Source organism: Nelumbo nucifera, chromosome 1 (genome assembly GCF_055504915.1).
Source record: "Nelumbo nucifera cultivar China Antique chromosome 1, China Antique-T2T, whole genome shotgun sequence".
NCBI lineage: Eukaryota > Viridiplantae > Streptophyta > Magnoliopsida > Proteales > Nelumbonaceae > Nelumbo > Nelumbo nucifera.
The window spans coordinates 89,105,374-89,123,891 of record NC_142649.1 but is presented as its reverse complement, the minus strand read 5'-3'; the positions used below and the strand labels follow the sequence as shown (position 1 = coordinate 89,123,891).

General features: G+C 36.7%; 1 protein-coding gene across 2 annotated transcripts; it reads left to right on the top strand.

Moving 5' to 3' along the window:
* The first annotated feature begins 1,271 nt into the window (after positions 1–1,271).
* On the top strand, positions 1,272–5,369 carry LOC104587929 (uncharacterized). 2 transcript variants are annotated; one of them, XM_088888156.1, is made up of 3 exons: positions 1,273–2,012; positions 2,126–4,621; positions 4,720–5,369. In XM_088888156.1, the coding sequence occupies exons 1-3, from the start codon at positions 1,883–1,885 to the stop codon at positions 5,124–5,126; spliced, it is 3,033 nt and encodes a 1,010-aa protein (XP_088744282.1). In that variant the 5' UTR covers positions 1,273–1,882; the 3' UTR covers positions 5,127–5,369. The 2 variants fall into 2 exon arrangements, with proteins under 2 accessions (XP_010244005.1, XP_088744282.1); XM_010245703.3 differs by having other exon boundaries at positions 1,272–4,621.
* The last annotated feature ends 13,149 nt before the right edge of the window (positions 5,370–18,518 follow it).

Genomic DNA, 18,518 nt, shown 5'->3' with positions numbered 1-18,518 from the left:
ATCATAGCTTCTACATACTACAAATTAAATAAAAAAAAATCGAAGTATATAATCTAAAACCACATGATCATTTGAATAGGTCAACTAAAAGAGGCACCAATCCAAGCTAAATTCTAATTTACAGATGAAAAAGGTTAAAACAAGACTAATAAAAGGAATAGGATGATGAAAAATAGGGCAACAAGAGGATAAAATCAGGCTCACTAGCCCGAGATTGTTCGCTGCAAGTCCAACCAGAGTGCTTACCAATGCGCCACTCAAAGAACTCCTGACTTCGGTTTTCTCCGACCTTCGACTCCAAACACTACTACTGATTTGATATTAAACACTTAAAATTTCTAATTTCTAGAACAAAATTGGAAGACGTGCACCTATGAACTAACACCACTGCATCCATCTTCACTTGGAGAGAGAGAGAGACGGAGGGAGTGAGAGTTCAATAGAGCAATATCAAAGGAGAGTTTTGGAAAACCCCCCTGAAAACTAGCACAATACGGCACAACACCTACAAGTGTTGGGTTAATATTTTTTCTTTCAGTCATAACCCTAATCCAACCCAATCCCACTCTTTTTGGGTAAGATTTATGTTAATCCAGCCTAAGTGCCCAATTTGCACCCTATAAAGTAGGCTTTTTAATGATACATGAAATTTTATGATCCAATCTGGTATTTAATCCAATTATTTTAAATTTGGATGATGTATTTATGTAATCAGATTGAATTCAGATTTGACTCTATTTGATTCGATTAATCTAATTATATTATATTATATATTGATTTCAATATAAAAAATTTATATAATTATATATATATAATAAATTTAGTATGTTATATTTATATTAATTTATTATGTATAAAATTTGATAAGTAATTAACTTTCTTTTGCATTCTAAAAAAAATAAATTAGAGTTGAATTAAATCCAAATCCAATCTGAGTCAGTTAGAATTCAAATTCGAATACAAATCAAATTTCAAATGCAAATTTTCAATGATTGAATCAGATTCGGATTTTGTTGAATCCGATCCGAATATGATCTGTTTACAGCCCCTACTAGAAAGTAATGGCGCTTGTGTTACAATGAATTGGACACATTGGGAGCCCAATAGGGGAAAAGAATAAGATTGTGTTTTGGTATCATTGCTGGCTTTACTTGGAACTTTTTAGTTTGATCAAAACAAATTGGCATAAAATTGTTACCTGAGGCCGTAAGCATACTATAAAATGCATGTACGGGAGCTGTTTGTAGAAATGTCAAATTGGCGTTTCTTATTTCATGGGAGTGAAGTCTAATATTCTAGCTGAAGGGATTCTCATATGTATGAAAGCCATTGGTTGGACAGCCTTCGCCGACAAGCATGTAACTTCATTGCACTGTGATATATAGTTTTCATGGCAACTGCAGTGTGAAACTATGATGGTTTGTTAGTTGCACTGTTTTCATTGGCAACTAGAAGTCTCATCAGTTAATTCATGATGAAAATTTTTAATGGAGACAAGAATGCTTTATATCCTAACCACTCTCCACCAACTGTAATCTCATCTTCAACCTCTCCCTCTTCATTAAAACCATAAACGAATCTGTCTCTTTTCAAGCTTGTGCATATCTTTCAATATCTTTAGGAGGGGACACACTAGTCATTTAAATGATATAGAAATGAATTACACTTCCAAATGTTTCTGTAATTCTAGAGAAAAACCAAGGGCTATTCACTCTCGCGCTAGAGAAAACATTCAGAAGAAATTTGACTGGTGTCTCTGCAAGTACAGAGAAAGAACACAATCGCGCAACCATTATGAACCCCATCATGTGTAGCGGTCTACTCTATTTCTTTCTGCTACTCCTAAACGTGTCAGTCTACTTTCCAACCTCTGCTTTGAACCATGAAGGTCTATCACTCCTCTCATGGCTCTCAACCTTCAATATATCCTCCTCTGCTTCTTTCTTCTCTTCATGGAACGCAACCCACCAAAATCCATGCAATTGGGCGTATGTCAAGTGTTCAGCAGATGGGTTTGTTTCAGAAATCTCAATCAGTTCTATCAACCTTCCTACTAGTTTTCCTACTCATATTCTCTCGTTCAGTTCTCTCACCACACTTGTCCTCTCTGATGCAAATCTTACAGGCGAAATACCACCAGCAATCTCGAATCTGTCATTGCTGGCCACCCTCGACCTCAGCTTCAATGCTTTTACTGGAAAAGTTCCTCCTGATATTGGGAAGTTATCTCGACTTCAATTATTGTCATTGAATTCCAACTTTTTACAGGGTGAGATTCCACCTGAAATTGGCAACTGTTCAATGCTTCAGAAGATTGAACTGATGGACAACCAATTCTCAGGAAAGATTCCTGAAGAATTGACCAGGTTATCTGGTCTAGAAATATTTCGGGCTGGTGGCAATCAGGGACTACATGGAGAAATTCCAGCAGAGATTTCAAACTGTAAAGCTCTGACTTTTCTGGGTCTTGCACATACTGGGATTTCAGGGAAGATCCCATACAGTATAGGAGAATTGAAGAATCTGAAAACTCTTTCCATCTACACAGCAAACCTCTCCGGCAAGATCCCACCTGAAATGGGCAACTGCTCAGCCTTAGAAAATCTGTTTCTGCACGAGAACCAACTGTCTGAAAGTATTCCTAACGAATTTGGTCTGTTGAAAAATCTCAGGAAATTGTTGTTGTGGAAGAACAACCTTAGTGGGAATATACCAGGAGCACTTGGGAACTGTTCGAGCTTGACGGTTATAGACCTCTCGCTGAATTATCTTACTGGTGAACTCCCTCCATTGCTTTCAAATCTAGTAGAGTTAGAAGAGCTTCTTCTCTCTGATAACAACATTTCAGGTAAGATACCTCCTTTCATTGGCAACTCTTCGCATCTGAAGCACCTTGAACTATATAATAACCAATTCATTGGTAAGATTCCATCCGAAATTGGGCGGTTGAAGAAGCTTTCTCTATTCTTTGCATGGCAGAATCAGCTCCATGGAAACATACCATTTGAACTGGGAAGCTGTGAGAAACTCCAAGATTTGGATCTTTCGCATAATTTCCTCACTGGATCAGTTCCCATTTCTCTGTTTAATCTCAAGAATTTAACCAAACTTTTGCTTCTAAGCAATGGACTTTCCGGGAAGATTCCCCCAGAGATAGGAAACTGTACAAGCTTGACGCGTCTACGCCTAGGATCAAACCGGTTTTCTGACCGAATTCCATCAGAAATTGGGCTCTTAAGTAGTTTGAGCTTCCTTGAATTATCGGAGAATCAGTTCTCTGGAGAAATCCCACCTGAGCTTGGTAACTGCCATCAGCTAGAAATGGTTGATTTGCATGAAAATGAGCTACAAGGCAATATTCCAACGTCTTTTCAATTCCTTCGGAATCTTAACGTTTTAGACCTTTCAATGAATAGAATATCAGGCTCTGTTCCGGAGGAGTTGGGGAAGCTTATTTCTTTAAATAAGCTTGCTTTAAGTAATAACTACATTACTGGTTTGATACCCAAATCTCTTGGTCAGTGTAAGGATTTGGAGTTGCTGGATATGAGCAGTAACAGAATCTCTGGTTCGATACCCGACGCGCTTGGTGACTTGCAAGAATTGGACATTCTGTTAAATCTGAGTTGGAACGCTCTGTCTAGTCCAATTCCTGAAAGTTTTTCGAATCTGTCAAAGCTTGCTTCCTTGGATATTTCTCACAACATGTTGACAGGAAGCCTTACAGTACTGGGTATGCTGGACAATCTTGTTTCCTTGGACGTCTCATACAATAACTTCTCAGGTTTTCCTCCTGATACCAAGTTTTTTCGAGATCTTCCTGTAACTGTTTTTTATGGTAACAAAGATCTCTGCATTAAAGGAAATGACTGTCATTGCAAATCTGGTGAAAATCTCCACAGAAGAAATTCGATCAGAAATGTTTTCTGTTTAGTACTCAGTGTTACAGTGATAGTAGTTATCGTGCTCTTGGGAATGATATTGGCCATACGATCTCAGAGAATGGCAGTTAGAAGAGATGAGGAAGAACAGAACGGGCTGCCATGGGAATTCACTCCATTCCAGAAGCTGAATTTCTCCATAGAGTATGCCTTAACAAGGTTGTTAGATTCCAATATTGTTGGCAAAGGATTCTCTGGCGTTGTTTACCGCGTTGAGACTCCAGGTGGGCAGGTGATTGCCGTGAAGAAGCTGTGGCCTTTGAAGGATGGTGAGTTCCCAGAGACAGACTCGTTTGCGACGGAGGTTAAGACTCTTGGATCAATAAGACATAAAAACATAGTGAGACTACTGGGATGTTGTACCAATGGGAAAACTCGGTTGCTTCTGTTTGATTACATTAGTAATGGGAGCTTGCATGGATTGCTTCATGAGAAGAAAGTGTTCTTGGACTGGGATTCCAGATACAAGATCATTCTGGGTGCAGCTCAGGGTCTGGCCTATCTTCACCATGACTGCATCCCTCCAATCATTCATCGTGATATCAAGCCCAACAACATCTTGGTCGGTCCACAGTTCCAAGCTTATCTCGCAGATTTTGGCATTGCAAGGCTTGTCAGTTCCCCAGATCACTCAAGGCCATCCCACACTGTTGCAGGCTCTTATGGGTACATAGCTCCTGGTAAGTAGAATTGTTCTCAGTTCCATTATAATGACCAAGTTGTTTTCTTAATCTGCTTGGGTTGGTATATGATCATTATCACCTTTAATCCAATGCAGAATACGGATATAGTTTGAGGATCACAGAGAAAAGTGATGTCTACAGCTTTGGGGTGGTGCTTCTGGAGGTCTTAACTGGAATGGAACCAACCGATCAAAGGATGCCTGAAGGCGCCCACATTGTGAGTTGGGTTGGAGAGGAACTCAGAGAAACAGATGAAGGAGCCACATCCATTCTTGATCAGCAGCTTCAGCGCCTATCTGGTACTCAGATCCAAGCGATGCTTCAAGTACTCGGTGTGGCTCTTCTCTGTGTAAACCCATCCCCAGGGGAGCGACCCACCATGAATGATGTAATAGCGCTGCTCAAGGAGATCAGGAATGAGAATGAGGACTTCACCAAACCCAAGCTTCTCAGCAAGCACTGTTCTAGCTTTTCCAGATCAACTGAACCTATCATCAGATAATCCTTTTCGTTGCTTGACTTGGCAAAATAGATATCCATAGAACTGATTTAAGTCTTTCTCACTGGTAGAATAATTAGCCAAAACATAAAGAGAAATACTTCTCATTCTTTCTGGGCACAGTCATTATAATTCTGTTTGTGCGTGGTTCAATTGATTTTGGTGTTAATTGGTACCCTTCATTTGTATGATATATTTCTGTAAGTTGATAAAATTAATTCTGCTGAAACTTTAGTGCAGAAACAAGTGGGTTCTGATGAGGTGATGAAGGATTAAATGGATGAAAAGTTCTAATTTAACCATCTGAAATTTCCGTCGAACTACTACTAATTATGCAGATAAATCCTCCAAATTTAGCTTAAATTTCCCTGATATAGAGTATATATCAGAAATTCAATCGTCCCCATCCTTCTGTCTTCCCGCCTTCAGCCTTTCTATAACAAACAAAAGCTGTCAAAAGGCAGAAACGAACAACAAATGCTACAGCAATCACGGCCCATATCTCCATTTGCAGTTGCAGCTTTCATTAATTCTGGTCCCCCATCAAATACATGTAGCTGTCGTGCCAATGGAGTTGTCTGTATGAACTTGAGCCAAGAAAAGACATGTAGCTATCGTGTAGAGCTTAAAATTTTGCGGGAAACCACTGGGCCATCTACTAAAAGTGAAGATAATAGATCTCATGCTTCCATGTTCTTGACGTGATGTATTGCTTGTGGCCATGTGATGCTGGCCGCTTGAGCCCCACAGTAGGATTGCTGTTCTTGTCAAACTCTAATGGCTGACGGTGCAGCCTACCTTCAACTAAAGTTCTTTGCTTTAGGAAATAAATTTCTTAGACAAGTGAACGAAAAATACAGAGATTATTATCATTTCAACTACAAGCTGGAATTATATGGAATTATTTGATCCTTGTTTTATGTTTTTTTTTTTTCTGAGAGTAAGAACCACACGTAAAACTTCAAAAGGATTTCTATTATGTTGAACTACTAATTCAGTTCGTCTGAAACTAAGCCGATTTTGTTATTTTTTGGACCATATTGGGTTCATGCAATGCTGTGTCAGGATCTGATACAAACAAGACATATACAACCCAATCAAGAATAAACACATTACTTGCTGGTACATCTGGTAATGGTGCAAACAAGCTTGTTTGTAGCGGATCCGGGGTTGGTAAATACATATATGGAAATATTGGCATAAAGTCCCATTTGGGAGAAGTTGCTTTACAATTCGGTTTCAAGAATGAAAAAAAAAAAAAACAAGAAAAAAATCCCGTTTCTTTCCATGCCAACTGTAACAGATGTAGTTTCTTTCCCTCTCTTTTCGCTTTGAATTAAAATCCCGTTTAGCATCAAGATGTTTTTGGATCATAGCACTTGAACTTTTCAATTTCATAATGTCAAGCCTCTTTGCTTCAGATTGAGAGCCATCATCTTGCCCCAAGTTTGAAACTGCCATAGTTGAATTTTTTGTTTTTTGTCTATTTTCCTTATTCTCTGGTGTCACCGAGGGATTTTCCTTCTCTTTGGCCACCAAAACCTCAATCGGATTTGGTAATGGTGAAATGGAAGAGTCCTCATTGTCAACTAAATGCCATGGGGGGAGAAACATCCAAACTATTTTTCCATCGGTCAAACATACCAGTCAAGATGAGTTGTTCTCTCTTCTAAAATTCTTTAGTTGGTGGGGCTGAGTTAGCCATTTTGCCAAAATCCCAAAATGGTTTGTTATAGTCAGTAAGAAAAAGGTTATCTTTGACCATAATACCTTGTTTATGAATAGGCATTGGGTTAGCACTCACATTAAATGGCTCTAAAATAACTGCATTTCAGATTCTTTATTTAAATTTTCATCCAAAAGCTCTAAGGATCTTGGCAGATCCATTTTTCCTTTATCTAAGGGAGTTTCCAACTCTATCAGTTTCCTATTGATAGAAGATTGTCTATACGCTGTTTTCATGGTCGTCGGCCGCCTAGCCAGAATCTCTTCCTTACGGTTGTTCGCCTTATTGTGCTTGCAAGTGTTAGTGCCATGGCTGATCTTGTAGCAATGAGTGCAATATTTTGGAATTTACTCATAGACCACTTCTTTCCGAAAAACCATTGCGGCTAGTACCAATCCAAAAGCGAGATGGATGTTTTTTCAATAGATCCAGTTCAATACAAACCCGAGTTGCATTTGTTGTAGAGAGATTTGTAGTTGTAGGATCAAGCTTTAGCATTGGGCCAATGGCTCGGGCAATAGAACGCAATAAATCTTCCAAGAAAAAGTTAATTGGAAGAAAGAGGAGATTGATCCAAACAGGAACCACAGATGGCTTTCAGCTAAACACAAAATCCGGCATCCACTTGAATAATCTAAATAAAAATGATTTGATTTTAAAGACATCATGCAACTATGCTTTGAAAAAAAAATTCTCTTCTATAGCAAAACAGATTAAAACATGTTTTGAATCCAAAGACGAAGTAACCCAAACCTCACCTTTCAAAAGAAAAGAGTGAACAATGAATATTGAATCATCAGTAATGTTGGGCGGCCATATATACACTTTTCGATCAATGTCCATTTGAAAACTTCATGGGATTGTTGCAAATCTTCTTCATAGAAGAAAACCGCCGGTTTTCTCTGCTTTAGACTTGCTTCAACGATGGGAAAAGATAGCGTTGGCACTGAGATAGGAGAGAGGGAGCTTACTACAATAGGAAAAGATTTCACTAGCAGATCACCTGCTGGAGTAGTCATGTTTCTGCTGAAGGAATTACAGGGAGCCAGTCATCGGCTCCACAAATAGTGAGTTGCACCCCTGACAATGGCTCTCCTATAGAGAAACCCTAATCGCACCCCAAACAAGAAAATGTGACGTCGATTCCAGGTCTCAGGTTAGACTGCAAAACTTCACCAACCATGACTGTAAAAACAAGAACCGGATTGGCCCATAAAGATTGTTGAGTTAAGGCCTCATTTTCTTCCCATGCAACTTTCTTTGTATTTGTATTAGTGCAGAAGAATAAAACTGAAATTCGATCTGGTCTACTTTTGTTTGACTAAAAGCAATTAAAGTGAAACCTGAAGCAAAAATGAACCAGAATTTGCACTATCATGTATTTGTTCCAGAACAAACTAAATTGAACTGCAAGCAATCGAACCCCAAGTGCCAACTTAGGGGTGGTTCAGTTGGTATGTTATCTGGTTTGCTCCAGCATAGAGGTGGATTTGATTCCCACAACCACCAACTTTGGGGGGGGGGGGGGGGGGGGGGGGATTAATAGTGTGGTTTGTATCACCAAATATCAAAAAAAAAAGTAGCTGAAAGGAATTCTATTTTACCACTATTTTACCACTATATAATTAATGTTGGTTGATACCTTAATGGTTTAGCTCATTCTATGGTTTGTAGAGCTAAGTCTTTTGATCAAGAGGTTGTTTGGTCATCTCTTCCTTTTTGGACTATTCTTGTAATTTTTCTTCTCTTTAATAGTAAGTGTTTTCTTTATAAAAAAAAAATTGTTTTTTCAATGTGTTTTAACACACTGAGATAACAACATGAAACCTGTTTTGCCATCAAGAAAGACATCCAACCAATCCTAGCAAAAGGTGTTTTAACACACTTACAAAATGATATCCAACTGCACATCATCAAGAACATCTCTCATACTTGTATGTTACATTCATGGAAAGATGTCTAAGTTTTAACGCATGGTTTAGTGCCATCCTTTCAGTTTGTTAAAATGCTTTCTGTTGGCAGTAGATCCTGTCACCAACTATATGGGATTGGTTACATGAATCCTCTTTTGCCATTATGTTCTGTTTAGTATCATACCTATATATTGTAATATAATAAACACTTAAATAATTTCTTACTACTTCAATCAATGCCATTTTAATTCTACCTCTAGCCCTTGTAGCCCCTTCAACCTATAATAGATCGGTTCTTGTTAAGAGTGTTGCACATGGTGTTTTATGCTTGTATACCAAACCATCTCAGCTCTCATGTTATTATCCAATAGAGTCACTCTTAGATTTCTCTAAATGACTTCATTTCTGATCTTATCATTTCTAAATTTTCATATCCACCTCAACATATGCATTTTTTACCATGTCCTTTTTTTAGATGTTTCTTGACTGCCCAACATACACCCTGTTACAATATGGGTTATTTTCCTCATGAGGTGGGCATCCACAGTAATAAAGGAAAATGAAAGAAAAGTAGAAAAGACCAAAGATTGACTCACCTTGGAAGCCAACTTGTCTTTGGGTTATCAATGAATAAGGTCTAGCTCTCAATCTTTCTTTTGCTCTCTAAGGCTTTTGGAGAAATAACAAGGTTTTTTGGTGGAGAAGGCTTTGAAAAGGGAAGAAAAAGATATTCAAGGGTTGTAGAAGAGGATGAATAAATCCTACAACATCTTTTGTTGTAAAAATAACATGCATGTACTGTGATTTGAACATTCACCACTTGTGAAAATAACAACTATTATTACCACCAAGCTATGACAAACTTACTTGTTAAGAGAGAGTTAGTTTTTTGTTTTAAATACATAAATATAAGATTAATGGGGTTGGGCGGGTTGGATTGGGTTAAAGTGGGTTTGGGTTGAACCCAACCCATTTAATTTTATATAACTGAGTCATTAATGGGTTGGCATGTTAGGTGGGTTGGGTTGAAGCTCAACCCAAACTAAACCCAACCCAACCCACCCAATTGCCACTGCTAGAGCCTTGGATGTCAGGACTACTTAGGGTCTGAATTGGACAAATATCGAAATCAACATAAGCCAATTAACCTGGCCCTAGTTAGACATACTGCAACAAACAAAGACCTCTCAGCGAGAGAGAGAGAGAGAGAGAGAGAGAGAGAGAGTGAGAGATTTGAAGGGCTCTTGATATCAAATGATTGATAGCAAGGATCTTTGTCTACAAATACAACCCATGGAAAGTAGGGGTGGCCACCAGCCGAGCTCTTCACGACTTACTCGAGCTCGGCTCATGAAAAACTCAGCTTGGCTCAGGCCCAAGCCCAATTTACAAACGCTAGGAATAAACAAGTTGAGCTCAAGCCTAATAGATATATATAATAAAAATATTACAATTCTTAATTATTATAATTCTTAATTTTTTAAATATCAAATAAAAATATTTTTATATATTATTTTTTTTTATATAACTTTTTTTCTCAAATCGAGCTCGAGCTTATGAGTTTTTGACTCGAGCCGAGGTCGAGCTCAAGGTTCTAGCTCGAGCCGAATTCGAGCTCGAGCCTTGTACTAACTTGGTGAGCCGAGCTCGAGCTTTGTACTAACTTGATGAACCGAGCTCGAGCCTCATACTATTCGGCTCAGCTCGGCTCGAATTCACCCCTAAGGGAAAGTAGCATATTTTGGTAGGAATAATATGAGAAGCCCAAATCCATTTCTATAGCAATGGGCCTTCATCCTCTCCGATGAAGGAAAGTAGCATAGTTTCATTGTGATTTTTATCTATATATCTATTTTTATCCATCTATCTATCTATAAGAAGGAAGAAAGAACGAGAGGCTATATAAGTCTGGGGGTACATAGTCTGACCCCAGTCCCCAGCAATTAAACAAATAAAGACCAGCGATTCCTAATAGGAAGAGGATCAGGATCGCCATGGCCAGCATTTGCCAGCCAATCAGCCACTGCATTTGCTTCACACAAGGAGTGAGAATATTGCGTATTAAGCCTGAAACTTCTGCAAACATCATAGTACCTCTCAATGATTCATCTAATCCCCCAAGCAGGGATCACTCACATCCATAACACCATCAACGACAAGCTGTGGATCTCCTTCAATGATAACCAATGATAACCAAGCAAGGATTATCTGAACACAATGGCTGTTCAACGGGTTGTGGAAATCAATGATAAGATTCCACGTTAGTAGTAATAAGCATGGGACCCGTGCCTTTCACTGTGAATTTATTATCATAGTTTCTATAGCCCGCTGAAGAGCCATTGCCTTTAGCGCCAACTGACGAGCTTCTATCTCTGTCCATTGGTAGCTACACCCTACAACCTTCTAAGCCTGATCCGGCCCATGATCACCCTTACTAATTATTCTTCTTTTCAATTCCCAAATTTAATATAAATCATTACATGGGTGGGTCCACTTTGAGAGGCTGCTGACCTATCCATCTTACTTCCCAAAATCTAATAGGATCATCCTCATGCCCTTTTTACGGGAATTTGAGGCCTTATGAGCATCATAAAGGGACAATTCTCTATTGCTGATAAGCCCCACTTTATTGACTCGAGCCTTTACTTACTCATAATCACTGATTTGCAACTTGAGCTCAGTTTGGAAGGAAAATAAATGCAAATATGTAGAGTACAAAATTATGTATTTTATATTATACATATTTGTATTTCTTCCAAACTGAGCCTTTGGACATATATGAATGTTAATTTTGGATTTTTTGAGTACAGGCTATAGATAAGACTTGGAGGCCCCGGCCTCGTAGCCTAATTTCAGAACCGAATGCGACCTAATCCAATTTAAGCCCACCCTTCTCTTTTTTATATAAAATGCAAATATGATATGAGGGTGGAGGAATGCTCATAAACAAATATTATACATAGTCAAGTAATATTTTTTCTTCTAAAATAAGGCAATTTCATTCAACCAAGCCACCAATATTACATATCCTTGACCTTGAGAGACAAAAAAAAACATAAGTGATAGACCACTAAAATAAGTAAATACTCATATGCCTAGAAAGAAAGAAAGAAAGAAAAAAAAAGAATTACAATGTTCATATTGCAACAATAATATATAAACTGAAACGCTGACTTGGCCTTTAGCAAAATATGTGTCTGACGAGGTTTAAAATATCATAATTTTTTGTGTTTATTATATATATACATATATTTATATATATAAATATAATTTTTATTTTCAAAGTCACTTAATTATCTTAGGTAGGAACCGTGGGATTAAAAGTTTTAAATAGTATTTAAAAGGGTCATTTACTAAAACCTATCTTATATTTTTCATTTTACTAAAACAACCCCCTATAATTTGCAATCGACTTACTTAATCGATCTTTCATTAGATGACTGGAAAATGACAATTTTGACACTAATGTCTCTTTGAATAAACTTAATCAAAAGAAAATAAAATAAAATATCATTTTTATCCCTAATAAGATAAACAACCACTCTATTTTGTTAATTTTATTTTCTGTATAAAGAAATGTTAGGGGTATTTTTGGTATAAACAATTATGGGCCCATATCCTTATAGGTTGCAAATTACAAGGGTGTTTTAGTAAAATGAAAACTATAAGGTGGGTTTAAGTAAATCTAATAAACTATAAGGGGCATTCTATTAAATGACCCTAATTAAAATTTTAACATGCTTATGTGCTGTCAAATATAAAAAGTTTCAAGGAAGAAAATGGTTATCCATATCTCATGCTCAAATAAACCACTTGATTAAACATGCTCTAATACCATATCAAAGAACCATTAAACTACTGAAACTATTAGGTGAGGTTCCTAAATAAATTTTTACTCTAACAAAAAATAAAGCTGTATTTGGTTGCAATGCAAATAAATTTGCACAGTGCAAATGATTTGAGTGTAAATTCTATCCTATTGTTGTTTCAAATTTTAACTTATCTTGTTTGATTGTAGTACAAAAGAAGTAAACTAAGACATAGAAGCAGAATAAAGTAAAACTCAAGACAAAATTAAATAAGAATTTACATTTTTTTTTTCATTTGCATTCCCATACATTTATACTAGTGAACCAAATACAGCAAAAAGGACAATGAGCAATTGAGCATCAACCAGATTAGACAATACTCTGAACCTTGATATGTAGAGAGGTTTAGTTTCTCTTTCTTTCATATGGATATAATGGTAGTCTATATTAATGCTTGTAAAGACTTCCTATGCTACAAGTCAATGAACTGGACACTAACAACAAGATACATAAACTCTCTTTTAAGAACACTACAATAATTATACAATTATTCTAAAATTTTAGCACAATTATCACATAAAGATTTTGATGCATAACACAATTATATACAATACCACATCACATTCTTTGGTGAGATATGTGTAACGCAGTAACGGTAGTTGAGATGTAAGGGTCACTGTGCTGAGGTCACAAGGATTAGAAATAACAGGAAAAATAATAGAGAATAAATAAATGATGGCATGTTCTTTTTTAAAAATAAAATAAAATTTTTAAAATAGCAATGGTTATGTGATGGGTTCATCAAACTAACGCTAATAATAGTTAATTTAGAAGCAAATTAAATATTTACAACAAATATTGGAAGTTGCAACAAATCCAAACCATTAACTTATCATAAAGCATTTTAAATTGTTTCTTTTGGCCTACGCCTGCTGTATGAGGAAATCCAAACTTTTACAAATGCATGTACACTGTCAGAGATCGGATTCAGCAATGTTCTGAAAACCGGACCGGACCGGACCAGCCGATTGAACTGGTTGGACCATGGCCCAGCCCCTTACCGGTCCGGATATACCCCCAAAACCGGTATGTAAAAAAACTGTGAATAACGGGTCACCCATCCGGTTCAATTGGCAAACCGTAGAACCGGTCCCAATGTTGTATAATCGGCCAGTTTTTTTCCACTTTCACATTTAGTGTATAAAAACAAAAAAAAAATGTAAAACTGTGCCAAATAGGCCCTTAGGTCTCAAGTTCCAACCCAACCAAAGAAAAGAAAATAGTAAACCTCAAAACCATCGATGATCAATCTTCTCTAATCTCTCTCTGTTCAAAGTTCAAACCTAACCTACCAGGCTAACACCACCACCAACGCCTCCTACTCCGCCACCGATCAATACTGCCAACGCCATTACAGTTGCCGCCAACAGGTACTCTCTCTTCCTCTTCTTCTTTTTCTTCTTCTTCTTCCCACCGTGGACTCTGTTCACCGGTGTATCAGGATGATAATGATGTGATGGAGGTTTTTGTCATTTCTTTTTGTAGATGGTAATGAGGAAGATGATGTGATGGAGTTGTCTGAAAGAGTAGATTTGGAATCATTTGGGAATGCAGGTGGTGATATTGGATTTGGGCTGATTGGTGATCCATTCGGTGTTGATTATACCAGTGATGATGGTGGTTATAAGTAGGACTGAGTCTTGAATTTTATTGGATTGTTGATGTGTTTGTTTTCATTGTGTGATATATTGTCTTCAACTCTGAAAGTTTGTAGTGTTATTGACTTGTTTCTATTTTGGATAAATTTTTCTTCATATTTAGTAATTTTTTGAATTTTATTTATTATATATATTTATTTATTTATTATATCAGCACGGTTCGACCCTGGTTGGACCTCTGACCCATGAACCCTCTGCCTTTGTTGGGTCAATGCCCTATTTGGTTCTCTAAACATTGGGATTCAGTCCTCAAAGATAATGCTTATACTGTGTTCATACCATTTCACAGCCATACATTGAGAACATTTCCTACTTGTATGTTTTTTTTTCCAATGTGTCCATGAAAAATCGAAAAATCAAAAAATCAAACCGAACCACAAAATGTAGTTAACCGAATCGACTAGTACATATATTTTTAATATATGTCACAGATTTTTTATATATTATATATAAATATATACTTATATTATATTTATAATAATCTATTTATAAATATATTATATATTATATATTATACATTTTTATAATAATCTATTTATATAATATATATTATAAATATAAAAAACCAAAAAACCAAATCGATCAAAAACCGAAACCAACAGACCAATTAATCGATAGTACTGATTTGATTTCGATTTAGAAAAATGAAAAAATCGATACCACCAGTTCAATTTACAAAAATTACCCATAGTTGGATTAACCAAACTATGAATACCCCTTACAAGGTTGCAAAGGACTGTGAGTGAGAGGATCAAATCCGATTTCATCAACAGTTTCAACAACCAATTAAGGAGTGCTATCGAGAGCGAGTCCATTGATCTTACCACGGAAAACCTGCAGTCGTACAGGTTTTGATCCCGTGTTTCCATATCTGAAGGTATACGGAGTCCCAATTTCAACAACCAATTAAGGAGGGCTATCGAGAACGAGGTCCATTGATCTTACCACGGAAAACCTGCAGTCGTACAGGTTTTGATCCGTGTTTCCATATCTGAAGGTATACGGTATACCAACTGACTAATTTAGCTACTGGGTCATTAGTTTGTTGGGAAATAATTTAGGAGGTCAAAACGTGTTTGGATCTCTTCCCACAATAACCCACATGAGCACACATCACTACAGCTGTACATTGAGAATATCTTCAATATTTACATATTGTCATTCATAGAAAGATATTCCTCTTGTACAACTGTAATATCTTGTGGGTAGGTATGGGTAGGAGATCTAGATTGAGTCAAAAACATAGGGATGTTTTCTATCAAGTCTGAATCTGCTACCTATATAATGCTACGAATATTGCTCTCAACATGATCTATATAGTCATACATCTTGAACATGTTTCATACATGTATGTCGCCATATTGATGGATTGCTACTGTGGAGTGTGGAAAAGACCTTTGGAGTTCAGCTTCAGTTAGTGCAATGCTTGTTTGAACAGTCTTTTACAGTTTTGCATTGGGAATATCTCCATACTTATGTATTTTATTTCATGGGAGAATATTTCCAATACAATATTGCAAGTGGCTGTTCTAACGGGCGTTGCACTAACCGAAGCCAAACTCTCATATTTGAGATGTCTGATTATAAATTATGTTGGAAGCAATGTTGGTAGCCTCTTGTGGGTACCAGATCTGCTCTCATATTTTGTCTTGGGATTGTCTCTTAATAGCAAAAAACCTAGCTAATGACCATTGGTACTCAGTGATGAGGTAAAGTTTTGGTGAATTCACATCTGCACCCCATAGAGCATGTCCCACGAGCACCTCGCAGTACACCCCAACCGTGTATTGGAAACATCTCCAAATGAGAACTTCAAAAGATGATCCAAATGCATACTGACATGTGCATGTAGGGCTCAAATGTAAACTCTGTTTTGGTCCCCTGCCCTGGTTATACTTTTGCATTTTGTTAATTAAAATTTTAAAATGGCTATTTGTCTGCCCCATTTTGGGGCTTAAAAAGAAAAATGTAGCATATATACTAGGGATATATATACCATTCTTAAACCCAGTGGCAGAATAGTCCTACAAGCAATAAAATAGAGCCCAGATCTTCTGTGCTGAACACTGCAGGCAGGCACGTTCATAGTGATTGATTATATAATAGCAGTTTACACAGCGTGGAAAGCAACAGATTCCAAGTGGAAATAATATTATGATATCACATTTGAATTAGAAATAAAACCATTTTTGTCATTGGGTCATGGTTCAAACAGTTGGACCGTTTGGTTTGAACATTTGATTAAAGTTCCCAAACAAAGAAAATTCAAAAAATAATATAATATTATATATATATATATTATATTTTAAAGTTATTTCATATCAAATTAAGCTTAATACCAAAATCCATTTTATCTACTGATTCCTTATCTCTCATGGTTCAACCGTCCAGCCACCCCGAGTCTGACCACATTGCGATCAAATTCAGACCGAATTAAGTTATTTTTAATACCAATAATAAAGTAGATTAATAATTGGGACAAGGCTTAAATGATGACGATGATAAATAAATTAAACTAAACATGATTAGAGTATCATATAATATGTTATATGATTAGAATATCATGCGGTATATTATCAATAAAATGAACTGATAATGACTCAAACTTATCAGAATAAACTCTTTAGTAAAGACGGTATCTATACCAACTTTGCTAATGGAAAAATATGTTTATTTTATATAGGTACAATATTATCTTCCAATCATATTCGATCAAATTGGAGTGGTTATTCATTCAACCTCCAGAGGGATCATCAATTCAGATAACCTTAGATCAGATTCAAAATAAACAGATAATATTTTATTAGTTTTAGGGAGAATGACTTTTCAACCAGCCCTAGAATTCTTAGCCCTACCATATAGGTGGGATGAATCTTGACTGCGGATTGATACCAAATTTATGAGAATGATGCGGTTTATAGGGGGACTACTAATAGAGTATAGGGGACTGTAATTTCAGATTTTTGTGGTGGAGTGTAGTGTACTTCACCGTTAGCTTTATTGCCTTAGCCAATACGGATGGTAATTTTCCCCATCCTCATCAATGCATGGCTTTCCCGATCCAATGGAATCGGGGATGGAGATTGCCTTGGTGGGGATGGGGATGAGGATGCATAGTGAATTCTCCGCCCTATCCCAACCTTGATATATATACCATTATGATATTTATATTATATATCAAAATACATTTAAAATGTTTTTATATTTTAAGAAAATTTTTCTTATTTTAAGTTAATCTATTTTCTAAAAATAATTTTAATTTAAAATTTGTGGAGATTTGGGTACCTGATGAGGAATACACCCCAATCGAGAATTGGGGATGGAGGGTCATTTTTATCCCCAACAAGGATCGGAGTCGGGAATGAAAATTTATTTAAAAGTCAAGATCAGGGTAAGGAGTATGGTCCCCGCCTCATTGCCACTCCTACTAGCCAGTATACCCATTGACTCTATTTGCAGTGCAAATCTGAAATGGATGCAAATTTTTGCACCCGGTTTAGAGTCGAATCCCTTAGGCTCAGCTTGAAAGGAATGGAAATACAAATATTTTGAGTGTAAAACTTTATATTTTGTATTTGTACTCTTCCCAAACCGAGCCTTATATATTTGCATTTGTACTCTTCCCACAACTAAAGCATTAACTTGTAATCATGATTATTTGCACACTTACCTAATGCAAAATTTCCACTTCCTATCACATTTGCACTCATGTACAATGCAAATTTTACACCAGCCCTTGGAATGCAAAATTTTCACCACATTCCCCCTAACTTTTCTCCTATATAAAAAGCGGGGATCACATCATTTTACTTCCTACTTTATTATTTTCAGTCCTCCATTTTCTTTCACTTTTAGTGACAATCACATTGTTTTCTTCTCATTTTATTCCTCACAAACAAACAAACCAATGTCAAACCAGAAGCAAAAGTAAACCAGATTTTACACAGCCTCATTTCTACTCCCATGCATTTACACCGGCAAATAAGCAGAAGTTACTGTTATTTGAAGATTTAATATGGGTCTGGCTGAAATTTGGATGTCCGCCTATCATCTGCTGGCTGCTGCTAACCAGCTTCTTATAAGAAGGTTGAATTTGGATGGATGGTTTCAAATTCGAACCGCCCTGATCCACCCGCGCACCCCCTTGAAACTAGTAAACCTTGTGCTGTTATGTAGTGTTATATTGTATACTACTTAATAAAGTATTTAGTTTACAATTAGCAATTAGC